The sequence below is a fragment of the Xenopus laevis genome, chromosome 1L, assembly GCF_017654675.1.
Source record: "Xenopus laevis strain J_2021 chromosome 1L, Xenopus_laevis_v10.1, whole genome shotgun sequence".
NCBI lineage: Eukaryota > Metazoa > Chordata > Amphibia > Anura > Pipidae > Xenopus > Xenopus laevis.
In genome coordinates this window covers 79,459,581-79,485,352 of record NC_054371.1, presented here as the reverse complement: position 1 = coordinate 79,485,352, position 25,772 = coordinate 79,459,581, and the positions used below count along the sequence as shown (strand labels likewise).

Below are 25,772 nucleotides of genomic sequence, written 5' to 3'. Positions count from 1 at the left end.
GGCTGGATTTACATAGTGAGTGCCCCTAGGCCCACTGACATTTGTCGCCCCCAACCCCTCCCCTATATTCGTGCAAATTTTCATAATCTGGACCAGAGCAATAATGGCACATGGGAAATTTAAAAAATGATTGTATCCCCTGCGCATCCCCAGTGTTTCTGAACCAATGTGGGTTTTTGGCAGCATGCTGCCCCCTAAAATCCTGCCGCCCTAGGCCCGGGCAAGTCTTGGCCTGAGGTCAAGCCCGATGGGCTGTAACATCCATCTAGTGAGAAAAAAGTGCCACCAAAAAAAAAGACATACACAAAAAGGTGATGGTGTCCAAGTGCAAAGTGCAATGCCATTATGTGCCTTGGTAAAGCCGTGGCTAGTGTCCTGATTCCGCCAGTCAAAAGGCTGGAGCAAAGAAAGTGCTAAAAAAAAAAAGGTTTAAAGTGCATGATCCCCATGAGTGAATCAGGTTTTCTCATTAGATACTACACTTGCTTTACCTCCTCAGATATATGAGCTCCGCTTTCTGTAGCCCCGCACGTGTATGACTCATGATCCCACCCACCATGTTAGAGCCCCGCCCTACAGCCACTCCTCCCCCAGAAGCCGACTCATGGGAGGGCTTACCCCGAGCCTCATCACAGCCTTACAATATGGAAGCCACTGACGCCCTGCGTGGATCCGCCCTGTCCCAACCCCTTTCTCTGCTTTCGACTCCACCCAAGGATTTCAGAGCCGCCCCATACATCTCCCTTACTCGGGTCTGCCACTTATCTGCCCTATTAGGTTTGTTTTCAGGCATAGGGCCGCCCAGCCTCTTCAGCCATAGGACAGTCGCTCGCCTCATCCCCTCCGTTGTGTAGGTGCAGAAGCCGGGGGAAGCATGGCGGCGGTGGAGAGCCGAGTGTGTGAGACTGAAGGCTGCAGCAGTGAGGCCAAACTGCAGTGTCCGACCTGCATCAAGCTGGGAATCCAAGGCTCCTACTTCTGCTCCCAGGTACCACTGCGCCTATGGAGGGCGGCACCGGCTTCCCATTCAGACAGCGTGTGTCGTGCATGTGCGGCACATCAGTGTGTCTGTCATTACCCGGCCGTCACTACGTTACAGGGAACGTCCATTCTGCGGCCCTCAGCGTTTTGTTCAACTACAACTTCCTCAAGTCCATTGTTGCCGGTGCCAGTTGTAGTTTAACAAAGTCTCAATGGTGGCACGACTCCACTTCGAGCCCTGAATCACGCTGAAAGACAAATGATGTCGGCAAACGCAGTCACTAAAGCTCCATTGCTGCCCAATTGCTTTATAAAAATATTAAAAATATAAAACATACTTGTTAAAAAAAAAAACCTAAAATCTAGTTCTGTAATTCCTGTGTAGCTATGGCAAATGACATCCTAAAACGTGGGTATTATAATAATACATATATGTCTGTGTCCCAAAAAATGTGTGTTTATTTTAAGTTTGGAATTGAATGGCCTTAGTGCCTTTATTTGGGCATGCTGCCCTGGGCCTTGTGTTTGGCCAGTCTCATGCACTACACTAGAGCTTTGGCACTGGTGGGGACAGTTGGAAGGGAAAGCTATGTGAAGCCTAGGGTAGAAGGAGACAACAAAACCACCCCCATTGCATTAGTGCAGATCATTATTAAATACTTAAAGGAGAAGGAAAGGTTAAAACTAAGTAAGCCTCATCAGAAAGGCCCATCTAAATATACCAGTAAACCCCCAAAGTAATGCTGCTCTGAGTCCCCTGTCAAAAGAAACACTGCATTTCTTTCCATCTATTGTGTACTCATGGGCTTCTGTATCAGACTTCCTGCCTTCAGCTTAAACCTCATTGCCCTGGGCAAGAGCATGCTCAGTATACTCCTTTTCCTCCCCCCTCCCTTCTCTGCTGTAATCTGAGCCCAGAGCAGAGAGAGACTCAGGCAGGAAGTGATGTCACACCACATTAATACTGCAGCTCCTATCCTGAACAAACAGAGAGTTTCTAGAGCTTTTTACTAAGGTATGGTAAAACATTCTACAGAATAAATATAGCATTCTAGCTTGCACTATTGCAGCTAATCTATTGGCAATAAAATGCCTCCGTAGCTTTCCTTCTCCTTTAAGCAAATGTTTCGTTTTGGCTGTGTTTCTCATTTAAGCACAAGTCTCGTACAACATTGTGTCCCCTTTTACTCTGACACTTGGTGAAACCACTTGGGCTCATTTATCAACACTGGGCAAATTTGCCCATGGGCAGTTACCTATAGCAACCAGTCAGTGATTAGGTTTTTGAAGCCAGCTGCAAGTAGAACAATGAATGCAGCAATTCAATGGGTTACTGCCAATGGGCAAATTTGCCCAGTGTTGATAAATGACCCCCAGTATGTCTCTATTGATTAAATGTAGGCTACTGTGCTATCTATATTGTGCTAAGCAATTACAATTATGGGTTTTGGCATACAGCAACCCCTCTGACATTTGCCAGAATCCACAGATTGCCTTTTCTATTCAGGTGTGGGGCATCAAAGCCATTCTGTGATGTGTTTGGTGTATAGTTAAAGGAGAACTAAACCCCTTTGGCGCTAAAATGCCTCCCCCTCCCCTGTGTTGCCCTCCCTCCCTCCCCCCCTTGGCCTACCTCCCCCCCCCCCGGGCAAATGCCCCTAAGCTGCTACTCTCCCCCTTGGCGCAGGTCCTGTCCATGGAGTTCACAGGCTCCATCTTCTCCCGTGCGGTCTACTTCCTGGATGGCCCGGCGTTTGGCGGCGCATGCGCAGTAGGAGTATTTGCGGGTACAGCTCTACTGCGCATGCTCCGAAAGTCACAAAGTTTCCGAAAAAAGAAATCGGAAAACTTCATGACTTTCGCTGCATGCACAGTAGAGCTGAACCGTCAAATGCTCCTACTGCGCATACGCTGCTAAACGCCGGGCAATCCAGGAAGAAGACCGCATGGGAGAAGATGGCGCCTGTGAACTCCATGGACAGGACCTGCCCCGAGGGGTAAGTAGCAACTTAGGGCATTTGCCCGGGGGGGGGGTAGGCCAGGAGGGAGGGAGGTAGGCCAGGGGGGAGGGATTTTAGCGCTGAAGGGGTTGACTTCTCCTTTAGGGTATGGATTTACATCTCTTTTAAGACTAAAAAGCTAGAACAATTGCACGCAACTGCAGAGGCAAAATAAACCAGGTTCAGATGCCCCTACATAGGTAATTAATGGCTGTCTTGTCTGTGCTCATGCCTTCCCTTATTTTTTATTATTATTATTAATCTTCCAGGAATGGATCTACATCATTGGTTTGCTCTGCTACCCACTGGCAGAAATGCTGGCTTTCTAGTCGTAATTTGTCTAACGCCTCTTTTATTTGCTTCTAGCATCCTTCAAAGGAGTCAGTGTCAGCTAATTAAACTTGTTAGTAGTACAATTGCACCACATGTTATTTAATAGAGCTGGCCATAGATCTTCAGTGGGAGACTGTCACTAGCTTTGTCTATCGTACGATTGCTGTCAGTGGCAGAACATTGGCTGATCTGTTCTTTAACTACTTTATTTGATCGGAATGGTAAGACTTTGATCTGAATGGTTAGTGGAGGGTCGGGAGATAGGAAAGTCAGATCATACGTTGATTGTACGATCAGATCTTTGCGTCTATGGCCAGCTTTAGATTGCCTTCTGTCCAGTTGAATGGGAAACTTTATGGGTCTTCTGGCTCCGATTGCTAGTCATCAAACACACACACACTGGTGTTTTTTTGAGCATCTTTAGAAAGTTTTGGGACTTTTACTGCAGTTTATGTTTAACTGTATGGTATGTGGTCTGGTTCAAGTTGGACGATGGCACAAGGGAAGATTTGTTGGTTAAATCTTCGCTACCATGAGTGACAGATCTCCCAAAAATCTCATGTCATAGTATAACATTAAGATTGCTGCAAGTAAAGCCTATTACTCATGATGATCAGCTTAATCTGGGAGATTGTCGGCTGCAGTAGGAAAGGTTTAACCACGGACATCAAATCTCACTGTGAGCCATCACCTTAAAGGTGTTTTGATTGCTGTGGCCTTTATCAATTTGGTATATGTCGTGTTTAACACAGACTATTAAATCATTTGTAAGGAATGGAGATTTATGTTATTGCTATTGCTTTTGTACAGGAATGCTTCAAAGGCAGTTGGGCGACCCACAAGCTCCTTCACAAGAAAGCAAGTGAGTGACGGCTGTTTTTTACACTTAAGTACACTGGATACATTATGCTTCATGCTGGGAAAATTATGGTGCCCATATTGCCCAGTGCCGGAAAATTATCTTCATATTGGTAGGAAGGAAGAGGACTTTCTTGTCAAAAGCCATTCAAGTTAAGACAGTCAGGAAGTCTAATAGTCCAAAAAAAAAATCTAGGGAAATTGCTAGTGCTACAACCTGAAATAAAATGGCATGCCCCCCCCCCCCCAAAAAAAAAGTTGCCTAATGAAATAAATTGTCATTCTAATTCTACTTTCTCATATACATTCATTGCAAATGTTTTGTGTCTATCCCTTTCTATTTTTTTTTTTACCTTGTAGTTCTGACGTTTGGAAAAAAATGTAGCAGAGGCAAGCTGGTTAACAGTCCTGTGGCTGACTTCTGCTACATTGTTTCAAAAGACAGAACCAGCAGTGAAGAAAGGGACAAATATTGATTTCAATTGCAATTACATTGACAACTTCAAAGCCAAGAAAGAGGCCATAAGCAAAATATGCGGGAAAAGTTGAGTTTAGAATTACATTTTCTTTCATTAGGCAGCATTTGATTTTTGAGTTTAATGCCCCCTTGAAATGTTTAAATTGTTTTTCATTGAATTGTAACAGTAGATAGCAAAATAAAAAAAGAGAAAATGTGAGAAATTTAAAAAAAGTGCTTTCATTTGTCTCACTGGTACCTAATCTTAGAAAAATACTGTACAGTTCCTTATAAGATACAAAATCTGCATCAACATAGTAAGTTGTATTTCAGCTGAAATGTCCAGCTCAGATTTAGCCTCATTAAAGAGCAGTTAAAACTCAGTTGCCCTAAGCAAGTGATGTCCTAGTCCACCAGGTCACTCTGGCAATGAGAGAGAATTCTCAGTTCTGGTTGAAAAAATGTTAGTGACCAATACTCAAATGCCATTCCAAATACATGCTCAACATGACCTCATGCGCTTCAAGTACAAGGCACTGTTTTATCATTACAGAGAAAAAGGGAATAATTCTTTTTTAAAAAATTAATTATTTAATAAAAGGGATACTGTCATGGGAAAAATGTTTTTGGTTTTTTTTTCAAAATGCATCTGTCAATAGTGCTGCTCCAGCAGAATTCTGCACTGAAATCAGTTTCTCAAAAGCGCAAAAAAATTTTTTTTACATTTCATTTTGAAATCTGACATGGGGCTAGACATATTGTCAGTTTCCCAGCTGCCCCCAGTCATGTGACTTGTGCTCTGATAGACTTTAGTCACTCTTTACTGCTACACTGCAAGTTGGAGTGACATCACCCCCCTCCCTTTCCCCCCAGCAGCCTAACAGCAATGGGATTGTAACCAGATAGCAGCTCCCTAAAACAAGATAACAGCTGCCTGGTAAATCTAAGAACAGCACTCAATAGTAAAATCCAGGTCCCACTGTAATACATTCAGTTACATTGAGTAGAAGAAACAACAGCCTGCCAGAAAGCCGTTCCATCCAAGTGCTGGCTCTTTCTGAAAGCACATGACCAGGCAAAATGACATGAGATGGCTGCCTACACACTAATATTACAACTAAAAAAAAAAAATACAGTTGCTGGTTCAGGAATGAAATGTTATATGGTAGAGTTAATTATTTGCAGTTAAAACAGTGTAATTTAGAAATAAAAACCACATCATAAAAATCATGACAGGATCTCTTTAAAATACAGTCTGTGTGAGATGGCCTTCCTGTAATTAGGAACTTTCTAGATAATGGGTTTCCAGATAATAGATCCAATTCTTTAAAAACAGAAAACTGCCCATCAAATTCGATTCCAAATAACTTTTTGAAACTTCTGCTGATGTGATTGTTGTATGGGATATTTTTTTCATATATATATATATATTTAGTGTACTGTGTTGGGCATGTTATGCCAGCATTTTTTATTTTCAGATTTAGTTTATAATTGTGTGTGGTTTGTTGTGTTGTTTTTGTTTCAAGTAGTGAAACTATTTCTTTCTAATATCAAAATTTGCTCTCTTTGCCAATTAGAAGATGATAAAATCAAACCTGAAGTCTCACCATGGACAATGGATGGTGAAGTAAACACAGATCCTTGGCCAGGTTATAGATATACTGGTAAACTGAGGCCCCATTATCCATTGGTAGGTATTCCAGAGTGAAGGATAACATTATTTATATGAAAGTGAGTGAAATGGCCATGAACAGTGGCCCTTGTTCTACTGTATCAGATGCCTTGTGTTCTTTATGGAATAACCCCTGCTCCTATTGCTAGATATTTCCTGCTACATCTTTATAGAGAATATTCAAAATAAAATCTGTGCATACAATGACTATGAAAATTTTCATTCATCCAGGTTATGGTATATCTAGTATAGGTAAATCTAAAAACAACTGGACTTGCTGAGTAATCATTGAAGACGTTTCACTACTCATCCGAGCAGCTTCTTCAATTCAACTGACTGGTATGGGAAGTTCTCGGCATATAAACTCTTCCACAAATCCAATCACAATGGCACATTGTAACTCTTCAAAGAGGTGACATCTGAAAATTCACAGAGGTGTAGATTCTGTGTAGTTACTGTGATAGGATTATCCAATGTGTCATGCAACTCCTAGAAAGAGGTGTTACTTGTGAGAGTTGCATGAATGGATGTTTGAAGTGTTCTGAACCCGCTGGGGTACAGATGTTAGAATAGCATTGTATGTAGCAGAACGGTGGTGTCGAAGGCCCCCGCCTCTGTTCAGGGATGGTTTCTCCACTTTGACATGAATCGCCTCTTTCACGCCTCATTCAAACCAGCGGTCTTCTTTATCCAATATTTGGACCTTGCTATCTTCAAAGGAGTGTCCCTTGTCTTTTAAGTGTAGAAACACAGCTGAGTTTTGCCCTGTAGAGTTCGCCCTCCTATGCTGAGCCATTCGCTAGGTGAGCAGTTGTTTTGTCTCCCCAATGTATAGATCTGTGCACTCCTCGCTACACTGGACTGTGTATACCACATTGCTTTGTTTTTCTTTAGGGGTTGGATCCTTTGGGTGTACCAGTTTTTGTCTCAGTGTGTTGCTAGGTTTGAAAATCACAAGGACCTGGTGTTTGTTAAAAATCCTCCTGAGTTTCTCAGACACTACAGCTACATATGGGATGACTATGTTTCGCCTACTATGTGTCTCCGGGCGGTTATTTCTATTGGTGTTCCTGTTGGGCTTGGTTGCTGCTGTTTTGACAAAGGCCCAGTCTGGGTAGCCACACGCTTTCAAAGCTCCTCTAAGATGTTTTTGCTCTTTGTCTTTGGACTCTGTATCAGTTGCCACAACTTCTGCCCTGTGGTGCAGAGTTCTAATGACACCCAGTTTGTGTTTGAGCGGATGGTGGGAATCAAACAACAGATATTGATCCGTATGAGTGGGTTTCCTGTATACTTCCGTCTTCAAGTTACCCCCCTCTTGGATGCATATCAAACAGTCCAAAAAGGCAAGTTTGTTCTTGTGGACATCTTGCCTTGTGAACTTGATGTTATTGTCCACTGAGTTAATGTGTTCTGTAAAGGCCGCCACTTCATTGGATCTGATTTTAACCCAAGTGTCATCCACATACCTGAACCAGTGACTCGGTGTAGTTCCCTGCAAAGTAAGTAAGGCCCTCCTTTCCACTTCCTCCATGTACAGGTTTGCTACAATAGGAGAGACTGGAGAACCCATTACACAGCCATGTTTCTGTCTATAAAAAAGGTTCTCGTACATGAAGTATGTGGTGTTAAGACACAAATCTAGCAACAAACACACTTGGTTGGGACTGAGCTTCGTTCTGCTGCTGATGGTGTTATCTTGTTGCAGTCGATTTCTTACAGTCTCAGTTGCCTCTGTAGTAGGTATACATGTGAACAAAAAAGTGACATCATATGATACCATTGTTTCTTCTGCCTCTAGTGTAACGCCGTGAATCTTGGTTACAAACTCTTTGGCATTCTGGATATGATGCACTGTATTGCCTACCAACGGGGCTAAGATGTTAGCATTGGATAATCCTATCACAGTAACTACACAGAATTTACACCTCTGTGAATTTCTTCAGATGTCACTTCTTTGAAGAGTTACAATGTGCCATTGTGATTGGATTAGTGGAAGAGTTTATATGCCGAGAGCTTCCCACACCAGTCAGTTTAACTGAAGAAGCTGTTAGGATGAGTAGTGAAACGTCTTCATTGATTACTCAGCAAGTCCAGTTGTTTTTAGATTTACCTATACTAGATATGTGCATAAAATGTTTATGGGAGGCATTGGACATGACATTCGCGAAAGTAAAAGAAAGAAAATCATTAAAAGTTGTTTGGCTATTATAGATGTGTGTCTGTTGTTTAATTTTTTTGGCATTTTTAGGACTTTTTTTGTGCTTTCTCATTGTGGCTCTAACTTATTAGACCCCACTCTCCCCAGCAACTGTATGTTTGTAGAATCACAGTCCTAAAGTAAAGCATATGACACATAGGGTAATTCTTGATGTGGGCATAATTACCTAAATCACCCTGTGCACCATAGGCTCAATATCCCCCAAAAATAAGTGCAAGTGAAAATATATTTTGAACTGTCTGTATATTCGAGCTTGACTGGAAAATTATTCATTTGTGTGTTCAGGAAATGATACTCAAAGTAGTTCTGATTTCCAGAGCTGCTTGTCTAGACTGAAAATTACACGTTTGAGAGAAAATGGAATGTAGGAAGTAAAGCTACTGATATTAATTAACATGTGTTTCTTCCCTGCAGACTCCAATGAGGCCAGTACCAAGCTACATACAGAGGCCAGATTATGCAGATCACCCTTTAGGTAAATTCATGATTCATGTTTAGAAGAAATCGTAAAAATGAATTTGTTAAAAATATTTTGAAGTTATGCAATTAAAAAATCACAAAGCTGATCACATTTACTGATGTTTGTATGTTACTAATGCTTTTTTTTTTTTAATTTTTATAGGAATGTCTGAATCTGAACAGACTTTGAAGGGTACCTCTCAAATAAAAACCCTTTCTCCAGAAGATATCGAAGGAATGCGGGTTGTCTGCAGAGTGAGCTTGTTTTTTGGTTTCTTTTTCATTGTAGCAATAACCTGATGTTTGACATTGCTGTAGGGAGATAATTGTACAATACCCTCCAAAACTGGACAATATGGGCAAATTTTCGTGTTCCAATAAGCAGCTTCATTTCCTGGCATTGTGTTTTTGTTTAGAGCTGTCTTCACTGAGAAGCATGCATTATTGATTGTACATTGATATAATTTTAATATACTTTCAGGCCAGGGCTCTAACCTTTATAGACTAATAAACGAATGTACTTCTAAGGCTTTAAATGATTTCAGTTAATTTGCGCAAAATAACTAGACTTGTGTTTCCACCTTAGAGGAGAAGGAAAGCTACTGAGGCATTTTATTTCCAATAGATTAGCTGCAATAGTGTAAGCTATAACACTATATTTATTCTTAGAATGCTTTACCATACCCGAGTAAAAAGCTCTAGAAGCTCTCTGTTTGTTTAGGATAGCAGCTACAGTATTAGCTTGGTGTGACATCACAACCTGCCCGAGTCTCTCCCTGCTCACTTGTATATAGCTCTGGCAGAGAAGGGGGGGAGGGAAAGAGGAGCAAACTGAGCATGCTCACGCCCGTGGCAAGGAGGTTTAAGCTAAAGGCAGGAAGTCTGATACAGAAGCCCATGTGTACACAATAGAAGGAAAGAAATGTTTCTTTTGACTCAGATTAGAATTAATTTGAGGGTTTACTGGTATATTTGGGTGGACCTTTCTGATAAGGCTTACTTAGTTTTAACCTTTCCTTCTCCTTTAAAGGACAAGTAACACCATCAATGAATTTTTTTTTTGTTTTTAACATTTTAAGTATGTTACTGTTTATCCAGAAAAAACATTTTAAGTATGTTACTGTTTATCCAAAAAAAAAGTTGTTGTTTTTTAACTTTACAGTTGTGGAAATCCATAAATGGCATTTGACCCCTGTTTATCGCCATAAGAAATCCTTTTGCTGCTGCTGGACATATAAGAACTTAATGATTAAAACCTATTCTTGTTCTTCGTAAAGGGGTTGTTCACATTTAAATAAACTTTTTAGTATGATGCAAAGAGTGTAATTCTTAGACGATTTGCAATTGGTCTTTGTTTTTTTTTTAAATTATTTAGATCTTTGTTCGTCAGCTTTGAATGCGAGACTGGAATGTGAATAGGAGAGGGTTTCTAAAGAAAGATAGTTGAAAGTTGCTAAGAATTGACCATTCTGTAACATACTAAAAGACTGTTATTGGCAGAACATAATTATTGTATCACTGTGTGCATAGCCCTTGTGATTTCAACAGTTGTATTCAGCCCACCATTCCCTCTCTTTTGCTTACCAGTATTTGGTCAGTTTCCTATTAGTTCATTGAAATTAGTTACATAAAAATCTTGCTATGATAGTTACCCTCATCCAGTTACATATAAACAGGCTTCACAGATAAACTATATAATACAACTGTATAGTTATGTATTGTCTGTATAAAGTATCTCAACCTTTTGTTGTGTTGATAATATCAGAAAATACCAGTATCCGCACACACTTCTGATAAATGGTGGGTATTCTCAGACTACTACTTTTCAGGCCTTTGTGTTACTTTGTCAGTATCCTATCCAGGAAAACACATTTTTGTTCTAACTACAGTAGAACCCCCATTTTAAGTTTTTCAGGGGACCAGCAAAATATGGTGTTAAATCCAGAAAAACTTTAAATCAGGGAAATGTATTATTCATAATATATAGGTGGGACCACAAAACAACAATGTAAAATGTGGGAAAACTTAAAATCAGGGGATGTAAAATTGAGGTATCATTGTAAATGCATAAATTAATTACACTCCTCCAGCATATTTCTGCACTGAAATCCATTTTTCTTATACTTAAGTTTGAAATTTGACATGGGACTAGACATGTTTCCCAGGAGCCCCCAGTCATGTGACTTGTGCTTTGATAAACTTCAGTCACACTTTACTCCTGAGCTGCAAGTTGGAGTGATATCAACCCCGTCACTTTCCCCCTACAACCTTTCAACAGAACAATTGGAAGGTAACAAGAAAGTACCTACTTGGCTAAAAATGCTCCCATGCCTCACCTAGTGGTAGATATGAGAATGCATTCAATAGTAAAAATCCAAGTCCGACTCACCCAAGTCAAAAAACTGAACTTAACTGAAAGTTGTTTCATTGTGAAGTGCTGGCTTTTTCTAATTTAGTGATAAAAACTATACTATAAAAATCATGACAGAATCCCCTTATATGATGACTTCCATATATGTAGACTATAAAACTGGGAAATATATTAAACTGTCATGAGAATTCTATAGTTCTAGATAGCACCTCATCATGTGGAAGGGTATTCCACAACATCACTGCCTTCAGTGTGAAGAACCATTTGCATTGCTTCAATGAAAATTCTGTGCCTCTGCTTCTTTATTCTTTCCTATATCAAAAAAGATACTTAACTACCTGTCTATAATGTCCTCTAATGTACTGATGTCTCCTCACAAGTGACTTTTCCTGCAACCTCAACGACAGTGGAAGACAACAGGAAATTGTTTCATACATACCGTAATTTCTGTTTCCTGGTCACTCTCCATGGCAGCATTCACCAATGGGTTAACACTCCCCGTGGGCCAGCGGACAGGAGCCCCCCAACAGTTCAAAGGTTGCAGTTCCCCTTCCTCCATCAGTCTATGTATAAAGCTGTCCCCCAATGAGGGTGGGAAACTCCCCGGTGAATGCTGCCATGGAGAGTGACCAGGAAACAGAAATTACGGTATGTATGAAACAATTTCCTGTTTTCCCCAGTCACCCATGGTCAGCATTCACCAATGGGAAATCCCCAAGCTAAAAAGAAGGAGGGCGGGATCATCATTGCATAACCAAAAAGTGTTTTATTAAACAGCATGTATCACAGACTGCAAAACTTTCCACCCAAATGAAGCTTCTTGGGAGGCCAACACATCTAATTTATAATGTTTAACAAATGTGTTGCTCGAAGTCCATCTAGCCGATCTGCAGATGTTTTCTGGTGACACACTGGCTTCTGTCGCCCAGGAACTAGCCAAAGCCCTGGTAGAGTGTGCCTTCAACCCTTTGGGAACCTTCCTGCCTGCCACATTGTATGACTTGGCGATAGCTGCCACAATCCAAGAACTGACTGTTCTCTTCGTAGGAGCTTGTCCTCTCCTTACTCCATTAGGAATTACGAACAATTTCTCTGTTTTTCTCCAAGACTTTGTTCTTTCTAAATAAATTCTTATGGCTCTAACCAGATCCAAGGTATACTTCTTCTTTCGGAGATTTTGGATGTGGACAAAAAGAAGGTAGAATTATCTCCAGATTAAAATGAAATTTCGAGATAACCTTCGGTAAAAAAACAAATGCAGGTTTTAGCACCACCTTATCTTCAAATACCACAGTATGTGGTTCGGAGGCGGCAAGTGCCGAAATCTCACCTACTCTGCATGCCGAAGTTACTGCCACCAGCAGTACCACCTTTAGCGTCAAATTCCATAAGGAGGTCTTCTCCAAAGGCTCAAATGGTGCTTCCGTCAAAACCTTCAAAACGAAAGGAAGATTCCAAGGAGGGATGAAACTTTTCTTCATTGGTTTCACCCTTATCAGGGCCTCAAAGAACCTCTTCACCAAAGGCTCTTCTGCCCACTTCTTTCCAGTTAGGGCTGAAATAGCCGATACCTGGCCTTTTAAAGTACTAATTTGTAGATTCTTTTCATACCCTGAAAACAAAAATTCTACTAGCACTACCGGAGAAGGAGATAAGGGGTCATCCCCTTTCCCTGTAACAAATTCCGCAAATTTTCCCCATACTTTATAATACTGGGAGGAGGTATTACTTTTCCTTGACCTCATCAATAAATTTACAATTTCATCCTTGAGTGAAAGATCTTTTAATCTTCTCCTCTCAACCGCCAAACCATCAAAGATAAATGGTTGTGCTCCTGGATCTTGATTGCTCCTTGCACCAACCATCCTGGAAAATTCGCAATCTTCAATGGTTCCTCTATTGCCAGTCTCAGGAGGAGCGGAAACCAAGGTCTTCTTGGCCAGAAGGGAATCACTGCGATTGCTTGTGCTTTTTCTTTCTTTATCTTTTTCAGTACCCTCCATATCAACGGAAATGGAGGAAAAATGTAGATTAAGCCTCTCGTCCAACTTTGTCTTAGGCCATCTACTGCGTAGGCTTCCTTGCATGGGAATCTTGAGTAAAACAGATGACATTTCTTGTTCTGTGGGGATGCCATGGCGTCTGTCTGGTTGCCCCCATTTTTCTACAATTTTCCCGAAAATGTCCTTGTGTAAGCTCCATTCCCCTGGATCTACCAGCGTCCTGCTGAGGAAATCTGCTTTTACATTTTCCTTCCCTGGTAGATGAATTGCAGTTAGACCTTCCAGCCAGCCCTCTGCCCACTGAAATAGTGTCTTTACTTCGTCCAGAAGTACTCTGCTCCTGGTGCCCCCTTGTTTTACTATCTATGCGACTGCTGTTGTGTTGTCTGTCGCTACTTTTACCTGTTTGTCTTAACAGGTGTGCAAAAGAAAAAAGAGATTGTTTTATGGCTCTCGGCTCCAGAATATTTGAGGCTATGTTCTCTCCTCTCCAGGTACCTTGAACATATTCTTCGCCTATGTGGGCTCCCCATCCTACGCTTGATGCATCGGTGGTAATTGTTACCCACTCTGGCTCTTCCAAGGGAACTCCTCTCATTAGATTATTTCGCATACACCACCAGGCCAGATCTTTTTTTATTTGCTGAGGTAACCTTACCTCCTTCTTTAAATGTAAGTGAGGATGCCTCACTTTCTTCAGAAGAAAACATTGTAAGGGTCTTGTATGCCATCTTGCCCACTTGACTATTTGACTGGTTGCTGACATTGTGCCCAGTACCCGTAAACATTGCTGTACCGATACGGTTTTCTGAAATTTTTGATAACTTTCCCTTGTTTTTCTCCAGGAAGGCTGATCAGATTTTGATTTGTCTGAAAGATGGCCCCCAGATACTGAAGATCTTGTTTGGGGCAAAAACTGCTTTTTTGCTGGTTCACTACCCAACCATGGGCTAGCAGAAACTCTTGAACTCTGGAAGTATGGTTTTCAGCTTCGGACCTTGACCTTGATACCACCAGAATATCGTCTAAATAATGGAATACCGCCAATCCTTCTTTCCTTAATTCCGCAATGAGAGTCACCAACACCTTTGTAAAAACTCTCGGGGACGGGAATAGACCAAACGGTAGGCACTTGAACTGAGCATGCAAGTCTTCTATCGCAAATCTCATATTTCCTGTGTACCTTTGCCACAGGTATGTGGAAGTAGGCATCCTTCAGATCTATGCTGGTTAACCAATCTCCCACCGAGACCGCCTGCATGATAGAGGCTAGGGATTCCATCTTGAACCTCCTTGCCTGCAGGAACTTGTTTACTCGCCTCATATCCAACACTGGTCTTAGTGTTCCTGATGCCTTTTTTACCAAAAAAAGCTTTGAATAAAGGCCTTTGAATTTTTCTTTTGGAGGCACCAATTATATTGCATTCGTGCCGAACAACTGGTTTACATATTGTTGTACCACCCCCTTGTTCGGATCTGTGTCTCTGAAGACTGATTTTTCAAAAAAATCTTTTCTGGGTACCGTACTGAACTCCAGGAGGAATCCTGATTTTACCACCTTCAGTACCCAATCGTCCTGAATGGTTCTGGCCCAGACATGAGAGAATTCTGTTAGTCTGCCTCCCACCATGACCTGGGCCTTGCCACCTTCATTGTTGACCGGAAGTTGAAGGGGCGGAGGAAAAAACACCAGACCTTCTTGTCGTTCCTCTAGACCCTGGACATCCTGTCTGGAGTACTCTTTTCCCGGCTTATATTGTCTGGATGTTCTAAAACTCTTATCCTTAGCCTTCCCAAAGCTGGGTTCATATCGGGCTCTTTTGGCTTGATTCTCCTGAGGAAGAAAAACACTCTTGACTCCCGACACTCGTTTTATGATAGCATCTAGCTTCTCACCAAACAGCATTTCACCTTCGTGTAGAATCCCAAAGTATGGGAGCGCACTTCCAGGGTCACAGATTGGTCGCTTCAACTTTTCAGTAAAAAATTACTTTTATTTAAACATTGGTTAAAAAAGAATTACATCAGTTTATGGTCTGACGCGTTTCGTATAGACATACTTCATCGGAGTATGTCTATACGAAACGCGTCAGACCATAAACTGATGTAATTCTTTTTTAACCAATGTTTAAATAAAAGTAATTTTTTACTGAAAAGTTGAAGCGACCAATCTGTGACCCTGGAAGTGCGCTCCCATACTTTGGGATTCTACACGGCGGATTGTTTCCTTAGCGACGGACTCGGGGCGGCAGCACCCGGGTCACATTACCGAAAGGGTAAGCCTATCTGTATAACTTTACATGCAAGAAATATTGTGGACATAAGGTCTTTTTCTCCCCTTTTGTTTGGGGCACCAATAAGAGCAGGGTTCGGGGCATATTGCACCCGAACCACTACATTAGAACGGTGAGCTAACTGAAAACACGGGAAATGTGTGATGAACTGAACAGATAGAGCTTATAGAAAAACTTATAGATTCCTCGTATTGGATGCATGGTGTAACATTGTTTGTGAGCATTTCACCTTCGAATGGTAGTTGGCATAGATTGGCCTTGGATGCAGTATCAGCTGCCCAAGCCTTCAACCACAGCACCCTTCTGGCTGCTACAGATAAGGCCATAGACCTGGCTGCCAAATGAACCAGATCTACTGAAGCTTCCGAAATAAACTCCGTAGCCATCTTGCAATCCGACAACAACTCCAATAATTTTGGTCTCTTAACATTAGACGAAATTGCGTCGCCCAGCTCAGACAGCTACACCTTCAATGCCCTGGACACCGACGTCAGTGCCACTGCTGGTTTACAAGTTGCCCCTGCTGCTCCAAAAGCCTTTCGCAGGTTGAACTCCATCTTTTTCTCCATCGGCTCTCTAAATACTGCCCCATCATCCACTGGTAGCTAGCCTGACTATAGCTGCATCCACTTGGGGCGGAGATTCCCAGAACTTTGATTCTTGTTCCTCCAAAGGATATTTTTTATTGAACTTTCCTGCTTTCTGGGCTCTCTTCTCAGTTTTCTTCCACTCTGTCGTAATAATTTCTTTTATGAAGGAATGTATTGGAAAACCTACTGCCTTCTTCTTTGAAGAGGGAAAAAGCTTATCTGCTGAAGATAGTTTTGCTGATTCTGTAGGAAAAGTAAGGGTTTGTCTAACTGCCCTTATCAGAGGATCAATGACAGCTATATCAAAGGCAGAATCTTCCTCGGACTCTATTTCTCCTTCTTCTTATCCTTGTGAAAAAACTTCAGACTCTTCGGATAAATCTCCATCCGACACATCTGATAAGGCTTCTGCTTGTCTTGCATGTCTAGTTCTCTTTTTGGAACTTGAGACTTCCTGAAATCCCTGTATCACTGCCTGTTTAATAACTGAGGCCAAGGATTCAGCAAACAACTGGTTTTCCTGAAAGCTTGAAGTTCCAGGTTCCTGACGTTTTTCTGCAGGTGCTGCAGGTTCCTCAGGAGCCTTGTCTTTCTTTGCATCTGAGGCAGGAAGGCTGGACACAAATAATATCGTTAATACCAGCCTCAAAGCCCCCAAAATGTTTCCACTCCTAAAAACCTCACCTTTTCCCTTTGGGTTGAGAGGCTTTCCTACCTGTAGATAGTGCTCTGGTGCTCCGCATTCAATGCGTGGCAAATGGCACCTGCAGGAAGAACACGCTGCCTTAAATAGCTGAGGTTGAACTATGCATACCTCAAAACTACTAATGTTCCAGACTGCCAGGTTATTAAAATACATGGCTCCGGCGAAAACGCTCCCGTGCATTCTTCATTATTCAAATGACCGCCGGCGCATTTTCGTCGCATACGTCCTCATCCAAGATGGCCGCCGGCGCATTTTCGCTGCGTGCATACTAATCCAAGATGGCCGCCGGCATACTTCCGCCGCAGACGTCCTGTACCAAGATGGCATCTTCCATACTTCCGCCGCCGACGGTAGTACCGCGGTCTTCTCTTGCTGCGCAGGTATTCTCATCCTTTCAGCGAATACTGCTGGGCATGCTGACTTTCTCCTAACCCAAAACCCAGGGAGGAATGAAGCCACCCATCGTATCTTGCCTGCAGAAATCTCCTGACCCGCATGCAGGAGGAGAAATCTACTCTTTTCTTCCTGTGTCGTTCGGTAGTTAATTAGCTTAATCCTAAACTCATATATCCACTGGCCCGGACAGGACAAAAAAGACTGGTGGAGGAAGGGGAAGTGCAACCTTTGAACTGTTGGGGAGGTCCTGTCCGCTGGGCCACGGGGAGTGTTAACCCATTGGTGAATGCTGACCATGGGTGACTGGGGAAATATATATAGTAGAGACACTATATTTGTGGAATTCTTAGAATTTTCTTTTATACATGAGTTTAATGTTATTAATATTATAACTTAGTAAATGCAGTTTTATGCTATGAAGTTGCTGCATACTGATAAAGTAACAAAATGGTCCCATGATAAGTAGAGACCCATCTGGTGAGGTATCTTTCCATAAGGAGTGTTCTTCTTGGTGCTAACAAACATTGGGAGTTTGCTCAGGGGAGCAAATCAATCAGTATAGAAGCAATAAAAGGTATAGGGCACACTGGAAGTCACTTGCAGATCAGACCAAGAATATTAGTTAAAAAGTAAAAAATCTTTATTTAGACAACCATGATAAGCTTTGTCTTTTGTGTCCATCTGACACTTGGTCATAAGCTTATGACTAAGTGTCACATGGACATGAAACGCATAAGCCTTTTATTGCTTCTCGACGAGTTGACTCTGGTTTAGCCATCATCCCAACAGAAAAGCATAATGTTCTATATGAATAAAACTCTACCCTATATTGTTCCTTATTTTGTTTTTCCCCAAGCTGTAAGCTTTGACTTTGGAGCTTAAGTACATTGGTGAAGTATCTTGAAGTCAGTTGGAGATTTGACTATTTAAAATCGAATATGCAGTTAGAAAATAAGCAGTTGATGGTCCATCTGCTTTTGCCTCTTCCTATCCACTGTTCCACAGTGGGATAATAACTCAATAAAAAAACTGACCGAAAACAATGTGTAATGTTCAGATAATGAGGATTGTGTTGGGGATAGTACTGTATTTGAAGCACAACAAAATAAAATCATATTCTTTCAGACAAATAAACCTTTTTTATTATAATGATTCCCTTTCAAGGTACATTATAAGCTGTTTTTTTTTTTAATATATGTCTGTGTAGGATTCTGAACAAATTCCGTAAGGGGAAAAAAACACTTTTTTTTTTTTTTTTTTTTGTAGAATTTGTTTCATTTATGTAATACATGCAAAATGCAGTAAAATACTTTTTTCTTGTTTTGCTACAGCTTGCTAGAGAGGTGTTGGGAGTGGCTGCCATGATGGTAAAATCGGGTATCACAACAGAAGAGATAGACCATGCGGTACATTTGGTAAGATCCTGCTGGTAATGTATAGTATTGAGAGAGAGAGATCACAGAACAGTACTTGTACAAAATGCGAGACACAGAATTCAACAGTATTGTAGTTACATTTCGTTTCTATGTATAAGGGTTAACAGTTTATACGACTTTACACTCCCCTTTGGTAGAGAATATCTAGCCATGTGTCGAGCTTGAACAAAGGTTGGATAGTGAGAGGTAAGTCGTATGACTTTTAGTACTCTTGAAGCGCACCTATCATATTAAAATGGTTTCCCCCACTGTAGGTGTCAATCCTACATCACATGCACCTGTACATTGGTAGCTCCCAGTGCAGGCTCATCGTGTTTGCAAGGTTTTTTTTTGTTTTATTTTTTTTTTTTAGCAAACATACATTCTTTTTACAGGTATACATAGACAATATTGCTAGTAACTGCCTGTCTTGTTTTGTAGGCCTGTATTTCAAGAAACTGTTATCCATCCCCACTGAATTATTATAATTTCCCTAAATCCTGCTGCACCTCAGTAAATGAGGTCATCTGCCATGGGATTCCAGACAGGAGGCCTTTGCAAGATGGTGATATTGTAAATGGTATGATATTTTGTGTTTGGGAATATACTGTATATGATACAGATGAACAGACTTCTGTCTTGACACTGCATGGCATTTTTGTGGGAAAAAGGTGTCAAAGTTTGTTACATGGTGATAGAACAAATGTCTAGATAAAGATTGCACTCTGCATTTTTTCCAGTGCGTGATCATTTCTTCATCAAAAGAAGACTTAAAATTGGATGAAATTAAATGTTTCATTCATTAGAATTTATGAAGCATTCAGAAATACTTGAATAATATAACTGAAAAATGTTTAGATTGCTCTACAATGGTACAATGCAGCTTTTCCATACAGAATACAGAATATGGGTACAGGTTACTATAATTGTTACCTACAAAAGACATTGCATAAGGTGTAACAATAATTCAGCATTTTCCACTCAAATACACAGAAAACTTGACATGCAAATAAGAAGTGGGAGTCATGTGATGGTTAGCAAACTGCATTCTTACAGTTGCTTACTCTAGGACTTTAAAGGGTAAGGAAAGCCTCAGTCAGTGGTGGTGGTTAGTCATACCCCGCACCCCTCCCCTATAATGACTATTAACTTACAACTTATCCTGGGGATGTTTTGTGCATGGCAGACCGTGCCACATTTCTGATCTCACCAGAAATTACCTGTACAAGTCTTGGTGCAAGAGCAGTACAACCCCCCCCCCCGAATATATCTAATCTCTACCATGCAAAACATTTTTCTTTTATCTAGTTTCCATAGATTGTGCCTTTTTCCTATTGTAGCTTACTTTTGATTAATTTCACTGACATAATCTTTTTTATATTATCCTCTTTAAGGTAAAGAGTAACAGTGCATGGGTACATAAATACAATGCGACCAGGGGTTTATACTGGGCATCAGCTTCTCCTCTAGCGAAAGAGTAGTGGGTGACTGGGTCAGCAATTGTTTAGAGTCAAGAATTTCTGTTTCCTTTTGATCCTCTAATTTTTATGCAATACTGCGTAGTGATTTTCCTATTTTGGAGATGTAAAAACATGAAGTAATTCTCGTATTTCTATATTTGCAGTGGATATTACAGTTTATCGAGACGGATATCATGGAGATCTCAATGAGACATTTTATGTCGGGGATGTGGATGAGGGAGCAAAGAGACTTGTTGAGACAACGTACGAGTGCCTGATGCAAGCTATAGATGAAGGTCTGCTTGATTTAGTTATAAAAGCTTAAAGGAATACTGTCATGGAGAAAATTTTTTTTTTTTCAAAATGAATCAGTTAATAGTGCTGCTCCAGCAGAATTCTGCACTGAAATCCGTTTCTCAAAAGAGCAAACAGATGTTTTTTATATTCAATGTTGAAATCTGACATGGGGCTAGACATTTTGTCAATTTCCCAGACTTTTTGTCTACAAATATTAGAGGCTCATGTTTTTGTAGAGCAGTTTATATGTATGTTTTACTTATTGTTCATCTGTGAAGTATCTTGTTACATTTGTATTGTACAGCCTTTTATGGATTATGATTTCTTATGTGCAGTGAAACCAGGTGTCCGATACAGAGAGCTTGGGAACATCATCCAAAAACATGCACAAGCAAATGGATTTTCTATTGTTCGAAGCTACTGCGGACATGGCATCCACAAGCTTTTCCATACTGCTCCAAATGTGCCACATTATGGCAGTAAGTTTGCATATGATTACCTTGTAACTAGATATTATTGTACTTGATTTCTAATGCACTTCTCACTAGTGCTCTGGAAGACCGTAGATATAACAAGCGCAAATGCAGATGTGGTTCTAGGTCCTGCCTATAGTAGCCTTCCTGCCTATAGTGGCCTTCCTCTAGATCTGGGCCTGTAGGTTATTATATCTCCAGAGCAAACAGCAAATTTATTTATATCTAGCTACAAGTAGTAGCCACTAACCTCCCAAGGATGTACTGATGGACAGGTGGGAATTTAGAAATTAGAAATTATTTATAAATGATCAACCTGTTGTTCCAGTTGATTCTACCTACTGGCTTTCTCTAGATTGATTGGTGATCTCTAGATTGATGGGAGTGGGTGTAGATGAAAATAATAAACTTTGCTGCTATTTGAACAGGTCTCCATCAATAATTTTATATATGCATGTCACATTATCTTGTTGTTACTAAGTGTAGTTGTTTCTTGTTTCTTGTAGAAAACAAGGCTGTTGGTGTGATGAAGCCAGGCCATGTCTTTACAATTGAGCCAATGATTTGCGAAGGTAAGTGTTAAGATTGCCGTGTACTAATAGATCTGGTCAGCTGACAATAAGTTTTAAGATTTATAGGGTATGAATGACCAGTGTTTGAAGGGGAAAAATCACTATCCATAATTATCAGGCACATTTAACAAATTAATGTTGATTTCCCCATTGTGACACACAAACTATTAAACAATGTTATTGGTAACAGAATTTTTCGGTGTTTTGGCACAATGTATGTAGGTGTCAACAAGCTTAAAATTCCTTCATGCAGCATAGGTCTTAAAGTTATTTATAGGATTCACTAAACCCACCTTTAAAAATGGTTGTCCTTCCTTATATTTTACAGGAGGATGGCAGGACGAGACTTGGCCCGATGGTTGGACCGCAATAACGAGAGATGGGAAAAGATCAGCACAGTTTGAGCATACCCTTTTAGTCACAGAGACCGGCTGTGAGATTCTAACTTGTAGACTTGAAGAAAATGGACGCCCTTATTTTATCTCTTAGCACCTTGTATAAGCTTAGCAGATCTAAATGGTGTCTCTACCAATCTGTACCATGCATTTTACAGGCAGGATATCTGAAGATGGGGGATTTTATCTCTTGTAACGATACAGACTAAAACACTATTCGGGCTGATCTAGTTATCTATTAAGGAGCTTGATGGTGTTTTCAGACAAGAACGAAACATCTTCAAAAATGTCAATGTTTTTCTCCTTTTAAAAGCAGTTTGTTTCTCATCCACACTTTGTCACATTTAATTTTTAGTTACAAACAGGTCTGCTCATGCCCATTTCTTGCCTTTTCTCTCTACATGGGCACAAAACAAAATTTGCCTTCTTTGATTTTTACTACTTGTCATGTTATGGTATTTTTAACCTTGGTTCCAGCTATGCATTTGTCTGAATCTTAGACAGTGGTCTATCCCTATTCCTTGTCCTCTGTTGAGTGCTTAAAATTTGTAGCTTAATAGACCAGGAAAGCCAACAATACATAAAACATCTCCTGCAGAGAATCCCCCCTCCTAAAACCCACCATCTGCAGTTTCCCGTACTATAATTTTTGCTGGCAGTAGCTGTCAAAAAGCAGGCAAAGCAGTGGGGTTAACAGCAAACAAATCAGGATGCTTGAAATCCTTTACTCCAGCTGTCTGGTGACCAGGAACATTGGAAGTCCTGATATCAATTGCAAGTGTTCCTGGTTGGCAATTACCTCCACCGAGCTGGAGAAAGAATGTCAAGAAACCTGTCATGGTGGCTTCCCAGTACTGTGACATTTGTATGGGCAAATAGTGCAGTATTGGGAATTGCAGATGATGAGCTTCAGTTTGGGGGCGGGGGCAATGGAAGTAATGTGTGTAGATGGCATTCGTTGTCCTTTATTACTTGCTTGTTTTGTTCCTTAGCTGTAGCCCATAATATTCCAAAATATGCAGGCTTTACAATGGATGCTTGTCTTAAAAATAACTTATCATGATGAAGACAGTGATATTCTAAGATATCTTAATTTTTTGGTCTGTGGTTTTATGTATAACTTTTTGTTCTGCAGCTTTCCAGTTTGGTAGATATCAGCCATATACCTGGAATCAGAGACTGGCCAGTCAGTAGGAGAGGACCAGAAAAGTAGATATACTGTATACAGCTATATACAGTAGAACATTTTTTTGTCTGCCAGGGGCTTGAGTCAAACAGGCATAAAATACAGGAGAAAAAAAAGAAATTTGCCGCAAATAAAACAATGTAAATTCCAGGAAAACATAAAATCTAGGTTGTACTGTATTGTTAAAATCTAACAGCAGAAGAACTTGGCTTTCTGGCTGGTGAAGTCACTTACCTCAGGAATCAGCTTACATTCTATAAAGAAGCAAAATAGAAAGGCTAATTTAAAAAAAAAAACTAGGGATGAATATGCAAATTAGGGGTGGGAAGGGGAAAACCTTTTTCACTTCCTTGTTTTTTGTCAAAAAGTCCTGCGATTCTCCTCCCAGCCCCTAATTTGCATTTGCAAATTCGGATTCGGTTGAGCAGAAGGATTCAGCTGAATCCGAATCCTGCTGAAAAAGGCAGAATCCCGAAAAAAAAAACACTACAGAAAATGCAAAAGAAAGGCAGATTTACTTAAAATATGTCTGCATCATATGGTAATTCTGGTACTTTCTCTTTAAAAGGCAACTGTCACATCTACATATGTATCCAAACTGTAATGAATGCTTAATACATTATTTCACAATTATGTTTAGATGATTTTCTAGAAATGGCTTACTAGTGTGCTCCTTCATCCTAACCATTTTCCTTGTCAGTCTTTAGAATTAGCTTTGCCTTTGTTAAATCAGTCTGGTGGAGGAGCCCAAGTAAATCATTTCCTCTAAAAATTCTACCGAAAAAAAAAAGCCAATAACCAGCCGTTTCAGTTTTAATCCTAAGAACAGTTATATTCCTCACCTGGTCTATTCACTCTAAAATATCTTTTGAAGGTACAAGCCAGGATGCCCAGAAAAATGTTCAAAAATAATTGAAAAATGTACCTGTTGAGTTTGTTGGTCAGAGGGAAGAGCTGGCCAGATTTGGCTTGGGCTGGATCCAGCTATGGCATCCAAGGAACTTAACTACTAAAAAACATGGCAGTGCATTCAGACTGGCAGCAGGCACATGAGCATGAACAGACACATAGTTTCTAACCTGATGGGATCTCTAGCACTTCAGTGAATGCTTAGGATGCACTTTTATTGCATCTTCCCTTCCTGTCATGGTATAATATTTAAGTAAAGCCTAGTGTGTAAAGCGTATAAAATATATTTCTGCAGGAAAAGAACAAATGTATTGCCGTTAGGGATGCACCGAATCCAGGATCCGTCTTTTTTTAGCAGGATTCGAATTCTGCCGAATCCTTCTGGCCGAACCGAATCCTAGGGACGGGGAAAAAAATCACATGACAAAATGTTTCCCCCCCTTCCCATCCCTAATTTGCATATGCAAATTAGGATTTGGGTTTGGTATTCGGGCGCCTCTCTCGTGAAGGATTCAGGGGTCCGGGCCGAATCCAAAATAGTGTATTCGGTGCATAGTTTCCACTTTGTTGTATTCAAGGGATAGGATGGCTGCTGCCCATGGTGCTGATCTACTCGCATAATCCTCTCTGCAAACTTAGCAACAGTTTGAACACCTCCTGCCCTGTGCTGTAAAACAAGTTATGTTCGCTCTTTATAGCTAAAGCTACTGTGGAATATCTGGCTTTATATTTTTTGGTTATTTATTTTCTTTTTGTGCACTCAATTTGGCCTTGGTGCCTTCAACTGTATAATACAGATTTCATATCATAACTTACACATGCTTCAACCATACCTCACAGTTGTCCCTATTTAAGTGGGACAAGCTTGATGTTGCGATCAGAGGATGTCTGCTCATAACTAGGCAGGACCTAAATGATTCCAAGTAAGGCTTCAACAATGGTGAGCTGAAGTGACTATAAATAAGTGACTTTTAATAGAAACTGGAAGTAGTATTTTTGTTTTTTTCTTTGTATGCCCCCTTCGAATCTCAGATCTCTTGCTGTGGGGTATTCAAACAGCATGACATGGTGTATTAGCCAATGACCTTAAATATTTATGCTTGTATATAATCAAATATGAATGTTGTAACAATTTGAAGTTGGAATGTTTTGTTGCGAAAAAAAAAGCCCCGAATGGACTATTCTGTAAGGATTTTGAATTGAATTAATATTCAGTTCTTCTATATATTTGAGTGTGTGCAACTAGGCAAAGGTCCCTTGAAATAATCACATAAATAGTTCAACATGTATTTCCTGACTTAAAAGGAAGCTATTTTTCTGTAGTGCCTCAAGATATACATCACTGCCGAGTAAACTTGTGGTATGCCATTCATTAAAGTGACCTGAAAGCAGAAACTCAGCCATTTCTTGACTTTGAGAATTTTTTTTTTTAATGAATTCAGTTGGGTAGTGATTGCTGTTGTATATTTCTGCATATTTTACATGGTTCTATAAAAGGTATTTTCGGTGACAGATCAAATGCGTAATATTTATCTTGGTACCTATGCTACTGGAAGTGATTTAGACTTTTTTTAAAATTACTCAAAATCCAGTAGACACTAACGTTGTTTGTGAGAGGTAATGGGAATTGGAGTCCGTGGACAGAGATCCAGATTATTCTTCTTCATTTTCGCCCATCCTATATACCTTGCATACTGGGTTCAGCTTTCGTAAATGTGAAACCT

General features: G+C 40.5%; 1 protein-coding gene across 2 annotated transcripts; it reads left to right on the top strand.

Moving 5' to 3' along the window:
- Positions 1 to 678: 678 nt before the first annotated feature.
- Positions 679 to 25,443, top strand: metap1.L (methionyl aminopeptidase 1 L homeolog). Of its 2 annotated transcripts, none has more exons than XM_018252062.2 (11): positions 679 to 988; positions 4,125 to 4,176; positions 6,210 to 6,319; positions 8,937 to 8,997; positions 9,145 to 9,236; positions 18,673 to 18,756; positions 19,198 to 19,336; positions 20,381 to 20,512; positions 20,849 to 20,992; positions 21,493 to 21,558; positions 21,887 to 25,443. In XM_018252062.2, exons 1-11 carry the CDS (start codon positions 875 to 877, stop codon positions 22,045 to 22,047), a joined length of 1,155 nt encoding a protein of 384 aa, XP_018107551.1. In that variant the 5' UTR covers positions 679 to 874; the 3' UTR covers positions 22,048 to 25,443. The 2 variants fall into 2 exon arrangements, with proteins under 2 accessions (XP_018107551.1, XP_018107543.1); XM_018252054.2 differs by having other exon boundaries at positions 681 to 988; positions 6,207 to 6,319.
- The last annotated feature ends 329 nt before the right edge of the window (positions 25,444 to 25,772 follow it).